This window comes from Polyodon spathula, chromosome 9 (assembly GCF_017654505.1).
Source record: "Polyodon spathula isolate WHYD16114869_AA chromosome 9, ASM1765450v1, whole genome shotgun sequence".
Lineage (NCBI taxonomy): Eukaryota > Metazoa > Chordata > Actinopteri > Acipenseriformes > Polyodontidae > Polyodon > Polyodon spathula.
Window position 1 is genome coordinate 17818123 of NC_054542.1, and position 15244 is coordinate 17833366.

General features: G+C 36.5%; 1 protein-coding gene across 1 annotated transcript; it reads left to right on the forward strand.

Moving 5' to 3' along the window:
• Positions 1–1706: 1706 nt before the first annotated feature.
• Positions 1707–13385, forward strand: LOC121320451 (mitogen-activated protein kinase kinase kinase kinase 4-like). The gene is made up of 9 exons (XM_041258786.1): positions 1707–2262; positions 2968–3132; positions 3962–4105; positions 6086–6220; positions 8985–9085; positions 9402–9551; positions 9683–9842; positions 11338–11477; positions 12525–13385. The coding sequence occupies exons 1-9, from the start codon at positions 2244–2246 to the stop codon at positions 12606–12608; spliced, it is 1098 nt and encodes a 365-aa protein (XP_041114720.1). The 5' UTR covers positions 1707–2243; the 3' UTR covers positions 12609–13385.
• Positions 13386–15244: the final 1859 nt, after the last annotated feature.

The window sequence follows — 15244 nt, forward strand, 5'->3', positions numbered from 1 at the left end:
CGGTGCTCCAAAATGACCTGTTTTTAAGGGTATATTGATCGTGTGGCTTCTGTTGCTTTTTCTAGCTCAGTCTGTGCTATATTTAATTTGACTCTATTGGATCAGGTTTCAGCTAGCAAGGGTAGTCACAGAATAGAGTTCAAGCAAGTGTCCTCCCATTTGATTCTTGTTTGTCACCACCTTAGCACTTGTGTGCACTGAACTGGCAAGTTGTATTTCTGTTTAACATCACTCAGCCATATTTTTAACCTTTTAATATCCCACTTGTGTTCCATGTTTTTTTTGTATATTTCCATCATCCCTCCTTTTTGTGCTTGTGGATTTATTTATTTATTTTTGATGGATCACTTTAACCAGTGTTATTTGTGACCTGACTCTAATTGCATGTTCCTTTGACATGAAACCCTTATTCAAGTACTATGTCTTTCTTTCTTTTGTACTCCAAGTCGGAGACCACATGGTCCAAAATGCTGCTGGTTTCTGGCAACCATTTCCTTTTGTAAAGTTGTGTTTGAAGGATTTGAACCCAATATTAGACAGCATATCTACGGCCAACCTGAAATAGGTTTGCTATAAATCCCGGTGTTACAGCTGCCATATGGTTTTACCAACTGCAGACAAGGCCTAATTTGCCTGTTAGTAATGCCCTAGTTTTTTATATAATCTGGAACACAATGTATTTAATAGATTCAGTCTGCTATCTGATTTTAGTAAATTTATATTTTAGGTTAGCTATGTTAAAGCAGTAATACTAGTGCTGGGACACATCCGAATATTTGATCAAATATTTTTTGACATGTATTCAGATACAAAAATCAGATGTTCATATTCGCTGCAAATGACAAATACCTTGCACTTATTTACCATCTCACCAGACAGTTCAGAAAATGGCAAATGAAAAAGAGCTCTGTGTGATGTGCAAGGTGAATGAATATATGTAAAAAAAAAAAAACACAGGATCAACACACCAGCTCTTGAGCCACTATTTTTTTAAAAGTTTTAGACAGCAAAAAATTAACAAACCAGATTATGCGCATGCACACATGGTGTTCTCCTATGGAACGCCACCTGGGACAAAAACATGTGCTGCTTTGGAGTAGGTCAGAAAAAAGGCAAGCAGATCATTCTGAAACGCCTCAATGTGGTGTAGTGATTTTTGTATAGATTATATATTTTTGTTGCGACTTTGTGGAATGTAAAATGAAAACCAAAACTATTCGTTTTTTTCCCCTTCACTTTTCAATGCCACTTCCACGTGTTTTATTTGAAGTGTTTAAAGTTAAATTTCAGTTTGTTTGCTTGTTCAGCTATGAAAATGCACAAGTAAACCGCATGTTATTACTTTATGAAAACATGTCTATGGGCACTGTTTACTGTGAGGAAACAACAATGGCAAGGAATGAAAAGAAAAAGAAATGTGGTGTCAACATTATGTACTGTATTTCAGGAATAAACAAAACAATGTTTAACTAGCTATTTGGCATCCCTTGTTCTGTAGTTAATTCACTGGGGTTTAAAGTAAGTTCTGCACAACTTATTCTTTATTCTTGGGATATTTTTCTATTTTAACGTATTATATTGTAAGGTCTTTGGCCACACCCCCTGTCCCTGCTGCTATGCTGTGTCTGCCTGTGTTCAGAGCAATATAATGGCTTTTATTACTTTTTGAAAAAAGAAAGAATATCTGAACGAATATTTAAATTGGCTGAAAATCCTGTGTTCGTCCCAGCACTAAGTAATACAAGTGTTATTTTTTTATTATTTAAGTATTGCTTATTATGCCAAACAAGTCTTTAAACTTTGATACATTTGTGGCACATCAATTAAGATATGAAATATGGATTTTAGTATTGAAGACCTGTTTTTAGTATTTGAGTTCATTGACTCACAAAACACTATGAATGAAACTTTAACTCCTGCTTTTTTCTATACTGTTGGAAGTAATGGTTGAAGTTTAATTTAAATTGAATTATATTTAATCAATCCTATACAGGCTTTTCAAAAGCATGGATTAAAGTTTTTTGAATAAAGTCTCATGCAGTGTATTTGTTTTCCTGAGAGGGACAAATTGCTTGGTAATTTTTTTTCAAGCCGTTCTTGTGTGCATGTGGAGTGTCATTTCTGATTGAACCTTTCCGTTCCAGACCCAGTCAGTTAGTAGCACACTACAGAAACACAAATCCTCCTCCTCATTTACACCCTTTATCGATCCACGGCTGCTGCAGATTTCTCCATCCAGTGGAATGACTCTAACATCTGTGGGTAAGTACTGCTTAAGAGTACCTCCTGCGCCTGCCATACAAAGCGCCGCCTTTTAAAATTAACGGGTTAAGGTGTACGTAAGCTTTTGCTCTCACTATACAGTGACAGTTACTAGTTTGATTTGAAAGTGGGGCATGAGAGAAAAACACTTGAGTATTGTGCACAATACCCTGGCTGACGGCTGAAGTCTCCACGGCAGGACGAAGCAGGCCAAAATAATAAATGCAAGTTAGTTCTGTTCAACTATCTAATGTTTTGTTCTGTGCATATTATTTGTACTCGTAAATTTGTGCTATAAAGGTCTGTGTAATACACTTTGATATGCTGTGTTTACTACGGTTTATTTGGCTGTGACAAACGTTATTTCAATTAATGTTGGTAACCATGTTTTTGTTGCATGTTGAATATGATAAAGGGGTTTCACTAACTGAGACGTATTTCAGTAGCATAAGTTTTTACCCATTCTCTGCTTAAATTGAAAAATAACGATCAGGGAAGAAAACTGTAAATTATTTTTAATAAAAACTTCAATATTAATCGTCGATTTGGCAAACAAATAAAAATCGAATAGCAGCAAGCCTATATGTAATGGTGTAGTGCATTGACTACCTTTCGGGTTTCGGGTTTATTGAACTGTACTGCATCATCACTTGTATGATAAACTCTTACAGAATAAAGCCACATGATGTGTGTTCTATTCTACAGTAGGGTTTGAACCTATAAGGCCAGATGCTCTGAGACAGGATCCTACAAGGAAGGGGTCAGTGGTTAACGTGAATCCCACCAACACTAGACCTCAGAGTGACACCCCAGAAATCCGCAAGTACAAGAAAAGGTTCAACTCGGAGATCCTGTGTGCTGCATTATGGGGTATTCTTGTATTTCTTTTTTTTTTCGACATTTCAATTAAAAGATAGCAATCTGGTATTTACAGGACCTCTGTGTGTACATAACAGACGATGAGCTGCTGAAAGGAGAAGCCCAGACAATCCTGTGAGAGGCAGCGTTTAACAAACTGAAAGCTCTGAAAAGATCGTGTTTCAAAATGCAAAGCATGAATTGACATTTACTGCTCCAGTAGGAAAATCAATTTGTTATTTTTCTTTGTATTTCCTTCCTTGTCCTCCAGAGGGCTCCCTTAGTCCAACTTTCATAACTACTTTCGGCTAACTGTGAAAGCCATTTATTTAAGGCTTTTTATGAAATGAAAGATTTGTTCCAGCTGACAGTAAAATCAAGATTAAAGAGATGTAAAAGTGAACAAACTGCAAACTATGTAGGATTTTAGTTTGCGTCTAGCTTTGTATGTCCATTTTTTTTCGTTTGCAGTGTAAACTAATGAAGTAGTTCCTGGCTCTGAGCTTGCTTGACCTTTTTTAAATGCAAGATCAGCAGCAGAATTAGCGGCACTGATTCTTGGTCACTGTATCTGCACATATTGTGCTGTCTTTAGAAATGAACAGCAGGTGTTTCGGGTTTTTTTTTGGTAGCAAATGCTTTCCTTTGGTGGAAGATGGCCTTATTTCTGTAGGGGAACATGTCTCTGCTACATTCACTTTCCTTGATGTACTACTGTGTCCTTGCCAACAACATAAGCTGATTCAAAACTTATCAAAATAAAAATTGTCAAGGTTGACATTAGTTTCACAGTCAGTACACTAATACATGTAACTTTCTTTTTTTTTGCTTTTGTTTTCAGGTGTCAATCTGTTAGTAGGTACTGAAAGTGGTCTGATGCTGCTGGACAGGAGTGGGCAGGGAAAAGTGTATCCATTGATTAGCAGAAGGCGCTTTCAACAGATGGACGTGCTTGAAGGCTTGAATGTCCTGGTGACAATATCAGGTAAGCTTGTAAAGTATGCATAGTCCATGTAATATGAATCAATTGGAAATTTGTCAAGTAAATTTTTTTTTTTTTTTTTTTTTTTTTTAAATAATAATTTTAAAAATCATTCAGATTTCCAGGACTTGGTTTACTGTTTGGAAGAGCCTACTCAAGCATCTCCTGTTGTAGCAGTTTCATTATGAGTTATTTGTGGTGAATGGGACATTTTGCAAGCAAGAATGACATTGCCTTTTGTCACGTGTGAATTTGAAATCCAGTCATATTGATATTTAATTTTGAAAGTTATCAAATTACATTATACTTTATGTAATCTAAACTTTTGATCATAAGTTATTATAGTATGGTTATTTGAGAATTTCCATATGGGGGAAAAAAAAAAAACATATTTAATATATGGTAGGAAAGTATGCTCCTCATATTTTTTATATATAGAAATTGGCCCCTTTTTATATTTAAAATATATGGGATATATTTTAGTCTCTAATCCATATCTTTATATGTTAAATACATGGTGCACCATATATTTTCATTAGTCTGTAATCCTTATAAAATAAATATATGGATTATAGACTAAAGTAGATTTTAAATATATCACATATATTTTAAATATATAAAAAGGGGCCAATTTCTACATATGAAAAGTATGCTTTTCTACCATGTATTAAATGTGTTTGTTCCGTAAGGGTAGGGGAGAATAAAATGATTATGTACAGTATTTTGAACTGCAAGAGAAATTTGCAATACTAGGCACTGCACCTTTAAATAAGTGAGGGGTGATAGTTTGTGGTCTTTGTGTTAAGTCATTTGATTGCAGTCTGAAACAATCTGTCACTCTGAACTCTATACAGTGCTGTTGGAGAAGTTTGTCAGGAAGTGTTGCCATCCAAAACCGTGACCTGAAACCGACTAAACAGGAAGTTGAGCAAATTGTGTAGCATGCAAGATACAGAATTTTTTTAAAAGTAAAAACTCTGTTTAAATGTATTTGCCTTTGATTTGCAAATAAAATATATGGAAAAAGAAAAAAAAAACTTAATTTTACAGCCTTTTAAACAAGGTCAGTAAACATAAGGCCTGTCTGCAGTTGCAAGTGCATTTCAAATACACAGGCTGACTTCAGTATTGTAGCCCTTTTTATTGTCCCCCAAAATCTCCTGTTGTCTTTTCTTCATTACTACTGTACAGTGCAAAGGATTACGGGACATGTGTTAGTTTCTATATTTCTTGTAAAAAACAGGATTTTTATAATTGTGGTGCCTCTAAAAATGTAATTACTGTTTTGACAGTGGAGGCTGTCGCCAATATCAGGAAGTGTAAGCTGTGTGAAATGTATTTAGGGCCTCTCTGAGACCTGGCTTCATTGGGCCAATGTTACCAAAGTGAATCTGTGTTTTGTTTTTGACTCTTGGCTACAGAAGTGAAGGCTAGTACCATCTATTGGCCCACTATACAACTTTGCTATTTTATATTACCAAAGAAAAGTGCTTTCTGGCCAGTCCGTCGAGAGAAATGTGGTGTTTTTTTTTTTTTTTTTTTATACAAACACAAATATGAAATGTTGACCTGTTTGTCATTCTGACATTTATACTTATTACTTTGTGTTATAATTTACAGATTCAATGTATATCGCTTTGATTGGTGTCTGATTGTTTATCTCTAATTGTACTCTACAACATTTTAAAAACTAAACTGCTACAGTACTTTCAGAATAGCTTGGGTCCCTGCTCGCTCTGCAGCCTCTGATACACTGGCTACAAAGGCCCGAGCAGCATGTCTGCAGCGATTTTGATAGGTGGTCTTTGGAAATACCGCCTCAGAGTCCAATTGGCAAAGTTGCTGTCAATCGGGTCTGTAACCCCCCCCCGTCAGTGCTGCTTTCTGGGGATACAGTCGGTTTCCAAGTCTGAACGGCATCTGTTAAATTCTCTAATTGTGGCAGCAAGTGTTCATATCTCATTAATTTACATTTTTTCCTAGGCAAGAAGAACAAACTGCGAGTGTATTACCTTTCCTGGTTACGGAACAAGATTTTGCATAATGATCCTGAAGTAGAAAAGAAGCAGGGTTGGACTACAGTTGGCGATTTGGAAGGCTGTGTGCACTATAATGTTGGTATGTCCTGTTCATACATGCTCTTTCTCTGTATTACATAAGAATTACATAAGAAAGTTTACAAACGAGAGGAGGCCATTCAGCCCATCTTGCTCGTTTGGTTGTTAGTAGCTTATTGATCCCAAAATCTCATCAAGCAGCTTCTTGAAGGATCCCAGGGTGTCAGCTTCAACAACATTACTAGGGAGTTGATTCCAGACCCTCACAATTCTCTGTGTAAAAAAGTGTCTCCTATTTTCTGTTCTGAATGCCCCTTTTTCTAAACTCCATTTGTGACCCCTGGTCCTTGTTTCTTTTTTCAGGCTGAAAAAGTCCCTTGGGTCGACACTGTCAATACCTTTTAGAATTTTGAATGCTTGAATTAGGTCGCCACGTAGTCTTCTTTGTTCAAGACTGAACAGATTCAATTCTTTTAGCCTGTCTGCATATGACATGCCTTTTAAGCCCGGAATAATTCTGGTCGCTCTTCTTTGCACTCTTTCTAGAGCAGCAATATCTTTTTTATAGCGAGGTGACCAGAACTGCACACAATATTCAAGATGAGGTCTTACTAGTGCATTGTACAGTTTTAACATTACTTCCCTTGATTTAAATTCAACACTTTTCACAATGTATCCGAGCATCTTGTTAGCCTTTTTTATAGCTTCCCCACATTGTCTAGATGAAGACATTTCTGAGTCAACAAAAACTCCTAGGTCTTTTTCATAGATTCCTTCTCCAATTTCAACATCTCCCATATGATATTTATAATGTACATTTTTATTTCCTGCGTGCAGTACCTTACACTTTTCTCTATTAAATGTCATTTGCCATGTGTCTGCCCAGTTCTGAATCTTGTCTAGATCATTTTGAATGACCTTTGCTGCTGCAACAGTGTTTGCCACTCCTCCTACTTTTGTGTCGTCTGCAAATTTAACAAGTTTGCTTACTATACCAGAATCTAAATCATTAATGTAGATTAGGAATAGCAGAGGACCTAATACTGATCCCTGTGGTACACTGCTGGTTACCATACTCCATTCTGAGGTTTTTCCTCTAATCAGTACTTTCTGTTTTCTACATGTTAACCACTCCCTAATCCATGTACATGTGTTTCCTTGAATCCCAACTGCGTTCAGTTTGAGAATTAATCTCATTGTGCGGGACTTTGTCAAAAGCTTTCTGGAAATCTAAATAAACCATGTCATATGCTTTGCAATTATCCATTATCGATGTTGTATCCTCAAAAAAATCAAGCAAGTTAGTTAGGCACGATCTCCCTTTCCTAAAACCATGTTGACTGTCTCCCAGTACCCTGTTACCATATAGGTAATTTTCCATTTTGGATCTTATTATAGTTTCCATAAGTTTGCATATAATAGAAGTCAGGCTTATTTTAGTGAGTTTGTGAGTGCCCTTTGTTAAAGGCTTTTTTTTTTTATTATGAAAATACTGAAGAGCGTGGCAACTGGAGAGGTTGCACAAGGAGGTTTAGGCAAGTGAAGGCTCCCCAGGTGTAATTAAGTTAATTGAAGGCTGATAAAGCTGGTGGGTTGAATTTGAGCAGGGATTCATTTGGGCTGCATCTGCATTGATCCCTTAAATGCTGAAAGATAATTTGTTCCAATTGTTTTACATGTTTTTTAGATTTTTAGCTAGTTTGATGATCAGTTACTAGAAAAACGCAAGATAATCTTACTGTTTTGATCCTCCTCCCTGCTGTAAGAAGGCTTAAATACATCCCAGTAGCACTGTGTAATTTGAAGCACAAACATAAAACAGGCTTCATATTTTTTCACCGACCCAAAAACAATCATATTGTCACCAGTAAGAACTGCTCAGCCCATACTTTTTTTCAGAAAACTTAGGCATTAATTCTGAATCTTGGCTCCCTTCCAAACTGAAAAAATATCTAATAGCTGTGCTGTGTTCCTCAGTTAATGAAAAGACGCATTAGTGCTTTTAATGTCACGTTATTTATTGCAGTGTGAAATGTAAGACTGCTCTTTTCAAAAAGTGTGTGGGGAGGAACATGGCAGGATAGGGTCTCTTTTGGAATGCAGAAACCAGCCAATGGAAATGCTTCTCAAGAATCTGTTATTTTTTGGCCATGTGAACAAATATAGAACAGTAGTACAAACCATACAGAATCAATTAGTCAAGTACAACAGCAAACTGAATCTTGGCTCCCTTCCAAACTGAAAAAATATCTAATAGCTGTGCTGTGTTCCTCAGTTAATGAAAAAATGCATTAGTGCTTTTAATGTCACGTTATTTATTGCAGTGTGAAATGTAAGACTGCTTCTTTCAAAGTGTGGGGAGGAACGTGGCAGGATAGGGTCTCTTGAAATGCAGAAACCATCCAATGGAAATGCTTCTCAAGAATCTGTGTTATTTTTTGGCCATGTGAACAAATCTAGAACAGTAGTACAAAGCATACAGAATCAGTTAGTCAAGTACAACAGCAAACAAAAAAAAGTCTGAGGCTTTTCATGCCTTTTCATCTGCTCCATCCAAAGTGAAATGAGTTTGGTAGCTTTGGCCTATTCCCCAGTAGATGTAACTCCACATTGCACTACCACAACAATTTAGCACTTTTGTCGGTCTCTGCTTGAGATGGGCAATTGACTGAAGAGCGTGGAGTGTTCATGTCGGGGTTGAGGTGAGAAGTAGCCAATCCTTAGCCTTTCATGAGTACTATTCAAATGCAATTTAGTTTTGAACAATACTCCTCTTGCTTTGAACTTTTATTATGTGTTAATTAATGGCATGCTTTTCTTTACAGTAAAATATGAGCGAATCAAGTTCTTAGTGATTGCTCTGAAGAATTCTGTGGAAGTCTATGCATGGGCCCCAAAGCCATACCATAAATTTATGGCCTTTAAGGTAAGGAGCAAAATCAATCATTTTCTAGTTACCTACACGTTGTTTCACCCAATATGTGCCGCCGTCGTTGTTGTTAATATATATTTTGATTTTTTAATAAACAGTAGTGAATTTAGTGTACATTTTTTACTTTTTTATTGTATTTACTAACCTTGCTGTCTTCATATCTGTATATTCGTACAAAGTGTTCTATCTTTTCATCTTCAGTATTGCAGTATATTCAAGTGAACTTGTTTATCATTATATACAGTACTATGTGCCTCTGGGTTTCAAATAGTGGTATTGCAGATGTTAACGTGCATTTTATCCCTTGTAGTCTTTTGGAGAATTGATACACAGGCCACTGTTGGTGGATCTGACTGTTGAAGAAGGGCAGAGATTAAAAGTCATCTATGGTTCCAGTGCTGGCTTCCATGCTGTCGATGTGGACTCAGGGACGGTTTATGACATCTACCTGCCAACACATGTGAGAGAAGCATTTGTTTGTAAACTTGTGCTACAAAGGAGTACATTAGTCATTTGTTATTTCCTTTCACTTAACGTTTTCTGATTTGCAATGTGTGTTTTTTTTTTTTTTTTTGGGGGGGGGGGGGGGGGATCCAGAGTAGCATTCAGCCACATGCTATCATCATCCTGCCCAACACTGATGGAATTGAACTGCTGGTGTGTTATGAGGATGAAGGAGTCTATGTGAACACTTATGGAAGGATCACCAAAGATGTGGTTCTGCAGTGGGGAGAGATGCCAACCTCTGTTGGTATGTAGATAGCGTTGAACTGTATTATACCTTTCAGCTGATATAAAACACAGGCCTTCTGAGTCAAGAAGAATAAGAATATGTACTAAAATTGCTTTGGATGAAAATGTGTGTGCTTGCTCTTGGAGTAGTATTTTGTGGTAGACAGGCTATTTTGACCTGCTGATTTCAAAAATCAGTGTTAGTGTTTTTTATTTTATTTTTTTGTCATGGATGTCAAGGTTTACCGTGAAATTCACGTTTTTTTTTTACAATTTTGTAAGTAAATAACTTTTATTTGCTAGGCTGCGAAACCCTTTATACATGATATAGCGGTAAATCTAATACAACTGTCATAGCGTAGTTCATTTTGGGGGAGTGAGGGGTCGCCATGAAGAGGTGTACATTAGCATTCTATATTCCTGCAGCTGCCATGCAAACTCCCCCCTTTACTCCAAATATAGAATTGCCTTGTTGTCTGAAACTGATGGTTTGTCTGCGCGAGCCTTCTATGTTTCTGTACACAGCACATTATTACTCTGAGAGAGTCGAAGGAGAGGTTGTCAGACTGTCTCGTTCACACAGAAATTACCAGAGAAATGGACATCAATGAAAATTAATTAGTCAAACTGTAATGTTCTTTATGATGCCAGTGTCAGAATTGGAAATTGATGATATGTCTATCTCTTTTTCACCTTAATTTTAGTCAAAGTGATGGAGCGCCACAATGGTTTTGTATTTCTGTAAAATGACGCTTCTTTGTTTTAATAATGTTCAACAATAATAATTATCACATTCTCATACTAACCGAATATTTTATTAAAACTGAAAATCAATAAAAGTATATTATAGTAAACTAGTTCTCAGTCCTTACAGATCACGTATAAAGATTCATTTTTTAGTGTATGCTGCACCCAGACTATTTCTTTGTATTTATTTTATTTTGTCTCCACAAAAGGAGCAAAAGCAGACACTATTTTCTTTTCATGACTAGCTATAGTTGTGTTGTTTTTTTTTTTAAATGTACTCGTGCTGTATTCATGTGTGCATAGCCCTTAGGTCTAGGTCAGTGGCGTAGCTGTCAGCCATGTGCAAAAATCTTGATCAAGTCACCAGATCAAGCAGCTTGCACTGTATTATAAGGCAGTCACTACCTCATGTACTGCAGAGTTATTCAGAATTAGCACAACTCAGATCAACAGGTACGTGGAGGAAAGACAACCTGTGACCCACCATTTGGCCTCCAGAGGGTTGTTCAGGTAAAGAGGCTGGATGCCTTCAGTCTTTTAGACCTCACAGCCTCTACTGCGCAAATTATTGATCACCCTGTGTAAACTTCCAATCTTTGCTGATTCGTATGAATTCCTAATGGTTTGTCATATTGAAGACTTTATAATTATCTGTGTTAGCCACCTTTACTTCAAAGTCCTTTCAGGATTCTTTCCTAGATAGATAATCAATCTGCATGTTTATTGGTAGCATATATTAATCTTCCTTTTTTTTTTTTTTTTTGCAGCATACATCCGATCCAATCAGATCATGGGCTGGGGAGAGAAGGCCATTGAGATTCGTTCAGTAGAGACAGGTCACTTGGATGGCGTTTTCATGCACAAACGGGCGCAAAGGCTAAAGTTTCTCTGTGAAAGGAATGACAAGGTTGGTGCCCCTTGATTCTGCTTTCTGATATAAAATAAATAAATAAGTACATTCTGGTTTAAAATGACTGATTGCTCAGGTGGTTCAGGTTCGTATATTGTACCCCGAATACTATCTGAATGAGGGGGAGGTTTGCATTTTCATTTTACCCCTAAAAATCTTGTGGTGACTGTCAAGATTGGGTATGCATTGAATTGACCGAGATCCACTGTAGTCTGCTTAAGGTATAGCACCACATTTAGTTTAAAGTATTTGGATATTCATGATCTAGTTTGATAAAAACAAGAGGGATTGTACTGTGAATACAATTTCCTTTTGTTCCCAGTATGTGGCAGCAAATAGCACTAAACACTGGCTGTACAGAAATGTTTTTATTGGAGGTGTTGCTATCGGTAGGTGGTAAGCAAGTTTGGCAGCATAGCTGAAGCTAAAAGAACGAGGGGTGTGGTTTTTTTTTTTTTTTTAAACATTGAGAAGTCTCTGGTCTGTCGCTAAAAGCAAACTGCAGTAGACCCTCACAGTTAACACATTGGAAATTGGAGAGTGTACATGCGTCCTGATGAAATTGGTTCAGCATTTTAAAGATGTATTGTATGAGCTTTATAAATAGTAAACACCTTTTGAGCTGAGAACATATTTCTAGTGTCTCTTACAGCAGACCGGAGCCCTGTTTCTAGTTTAAAGTGGCGTGTTCACGTGACTGAAGGTAACTTTGAGGTTCACAGTAGAATGCTAAATATCTGCAACATTCTAATTTGTCCGATATCGGAGTTGCCAGGAAATAATTTAACAAAATACACAATAGGACTTCCCCAGTCAGTTCCTTCAATTAATTTTTGACCAAGACTTACCAGGAATGTTTTAATCTGACAATTTAAACATTTATAGTACAACAGCCAGGGAGATTTCTAAAGCATTGTCATTAACAGACACACTGGGATATTCCTGGGAACTTCAGATATAAAGCAAGGTGGACTGACAAAGTTGAACTAAAACTTGCCTAGCTTCCTTATTTTGTTAAATCACTTTCCTCCTTTTTTATTTTAGGTCTTCTTTGCCTCTGTGCGCTCTGGTGGGTCTAGCCAGGTTTACTTCATGACTCTCGGCAGGAGTTCCCTTCTCAGCTGGTAGAAGAAAAACAGGTTGAACAAAATGGACAACCAGAGTCTTAACAAGATCTGAAAATAAAACAAACAAAAAAAACAACCTTGAACTAATCTACAACTGGAGAACAACCTGCACTGAGGCCATGCGTTCTCTACGGCTGTCACTTGGTGATAATAGATTTTAGATATTTAAAAATAAATTAATTGAAACATAAGGCTGTTAGGCCCTTTGGTGCTGTTAGAAAATGGCTGTCAGATGCCAAAAGCACTGTGGCTCTGACACATTAGCCAGCAACACCTCATCTCAGCTGCAGATTTCCTTGGCATCAGACGACTCTTTGTTGATATGAGAAAATAAGAGCCCGATCATGAGTGAAGTAGTTGGATAAACATTAGACACGCGGGTGCAAGTGCAAGCAAGGGAGGGTGTCTGTTTTGGTAAAGAGGGATACAATCTAAAATATTAATACTATAGCATATTTAAATGTTTGTTATCTTTGGTAGTGCAGCAATGCAAAGACCAGATGAAGGTACAGGTTTTAGTGTTTTTATATAGAAAACAAATAAAAAGGCAAAAAGGAGGTGTTTAGCATCAAGAGTGAAAGGGGGATATTTGGTCATTTTCTGTTCATCAGGTTGTGCCTGAATGCTGAGGAGTGGAATCAGGATGTTCACGTATATTCTGTGTTAGGCTGGGATGGGGTTACATCACAGGGTAAAGATCCTGCTTTTATTTTAAGGACTGACTTTTAAAAAAAAAAAAAAAAAAAAAAAAAAAAGATCCCACCCCACCCCCCCGGTCCCCCCCACAAAGTGCAACCTACTTTTTTTTAAGAAAGTTTCCCAGGCTGCAGTTTATTTTATTTTTGATTTACAATTATTATTTTTGTGCCTACCTCATTGTTGAAATGCAAGACTTAAGAGGTGGTTTAATGTTTTGTATCTAAAGAAGAAAAAACAACAGTGTCTCAAATGTTTGTCAAACCAAATTCTGAACATGTTTGACTGTTAAAGGAAGGGGCTGACACAGTCAAACCAGCGGACCATTGTAATGTTGAATACCAAAAGGCACTGATGGCAGAAACTGACAAGATACTTGCATTTATTTTTATGAATGGGGAAACATATAATGGCAAATATTGTACTTGGTTATGTGTAGCTAATAAAGCGGAAACTGATTTTTAATCTGCTAAATCTGATTTTTGTAGCATACAGGTAACTCTACTAGGCTTCTAAACTATATGTAGTAGAAAACCAGTGGTTGTCTTTTCAATGAATGCAATGCACTAAATCTCAAGAATGTAGAGAAATACAGCTTATCAGTAAATGGCATAACATTTCCCTTTTTAGATGCAAGATCCCAGTCCAGAAGCATTTTTTTTTTTAAATACAACTGGAACAGTTTTGTTTTGCAAAATTGTTAACGTTTATAATTGTGTCTCTGGAGATTCTATGTTGTTTTAACTGTCTGTTCATTTCTTGAGAGACCTAAAGTGTGTCATACTTCAGTGATGTAACAATACACATTATCCTACAATAGGTTCCTTTCAGGTACTGTGTCAACAGCTGCCTTAAGCTGTTCATTCTGTGAACAGTATCTCAGTGTTTCTGTAGGGCTTAGTCTTCTGCAATGAAGATATTATGAGAACAACTTGACATACAGGACTTCTGTTCAAATGGTAGGTCATATAAATGACTGTTATAAAGATTAAGCATAACTGGTTCCCCACCTCATAAAATCTATCTAAATAAAATCTATCTAGATTGAAGTACTACTCAAAAAGCATCTTTTAAAGAGGCATTATGTTGGAAGCTCTGAATGAAGAGGCTAGAACCCACCCACCCACACACACCTAAAGAAAAAATAAAGGGAAAGACTTAAGCAAGCTTGACATTGCACGTCTTCAGATTGCAGTGCCACCTTTTGCTTTTTGTTTTCTTTGTTTTTGATTAATCACAGATGCTGATTGCAGAGGACCTCTTGCAAATGCTAAAATTAAGGAAGCCAAGGTATTTGTAATTTGAAAAAGGGACTTGATTGTGAAAGACCTAAACCCATTTACCAAACAGATTTTTTTATGTCTTTGGCACAGCACTTGTAGTCACACAAAGTAATTGAACCAATTTCCTGTATGCAAAAAACTTTTTTTTTGTACAGTAGATGTGTATAAGGTCTTTATGGTTATTAGTCCCTACAATCAATCAATCAGTCTCTTTCTTTCTCTCATTTTTTTTTCCTGGTTATTAAAATACCGTAAGGCCTTTCTGACAAGTTTAATTTACCATTAGCAGAAAACTGTTGAAGTTTAAATTACAAAACATGTTCTCTCAGCAGTATGTGTGACTAGCAGCTCCCACTGTAAGAGAACTGCCAAGGTGGCAATGTTACATGTTTTAACAGTATTACAAAACCACTAAATAGAACAGAGAAATAATTCAAAGAACTCTCTTTAAGAATCATTGCTTTTATATTTTAGTTAAAAAGCTTAATGATAGTTCATTTTTATTTCTGTATTTTATAACCCTAATTATACAACAAGTGTTTTTAATCATATGCACATGTTCTGTTGAGAGAATGTTTACAAAAACAATGTTTTGTTACACTAATGTGCATCACGTATTTATGGTTTATTTGAAATCAAATTTGTGTGTTTTTTTTTA

Coding starts and splice junctions, on each gene's coding strand:
- LOC121320451 (XM_041258786.1), top strand. Junction 9,552..9,682: donor ACATCTACCTGCCAACACAT/GTGAGAGAAGCA, acceptor GGGGGGGGGGGG/ATCCAGAGTAGCATTCAGCC. Junction 11,478..12,524: donor TCTGTGAAAGGAATGACAAG/GTTGGTGCCCCT, acceptor TTTTTATTTTAG/GTCTTCTTTGCCTCTGTGCG.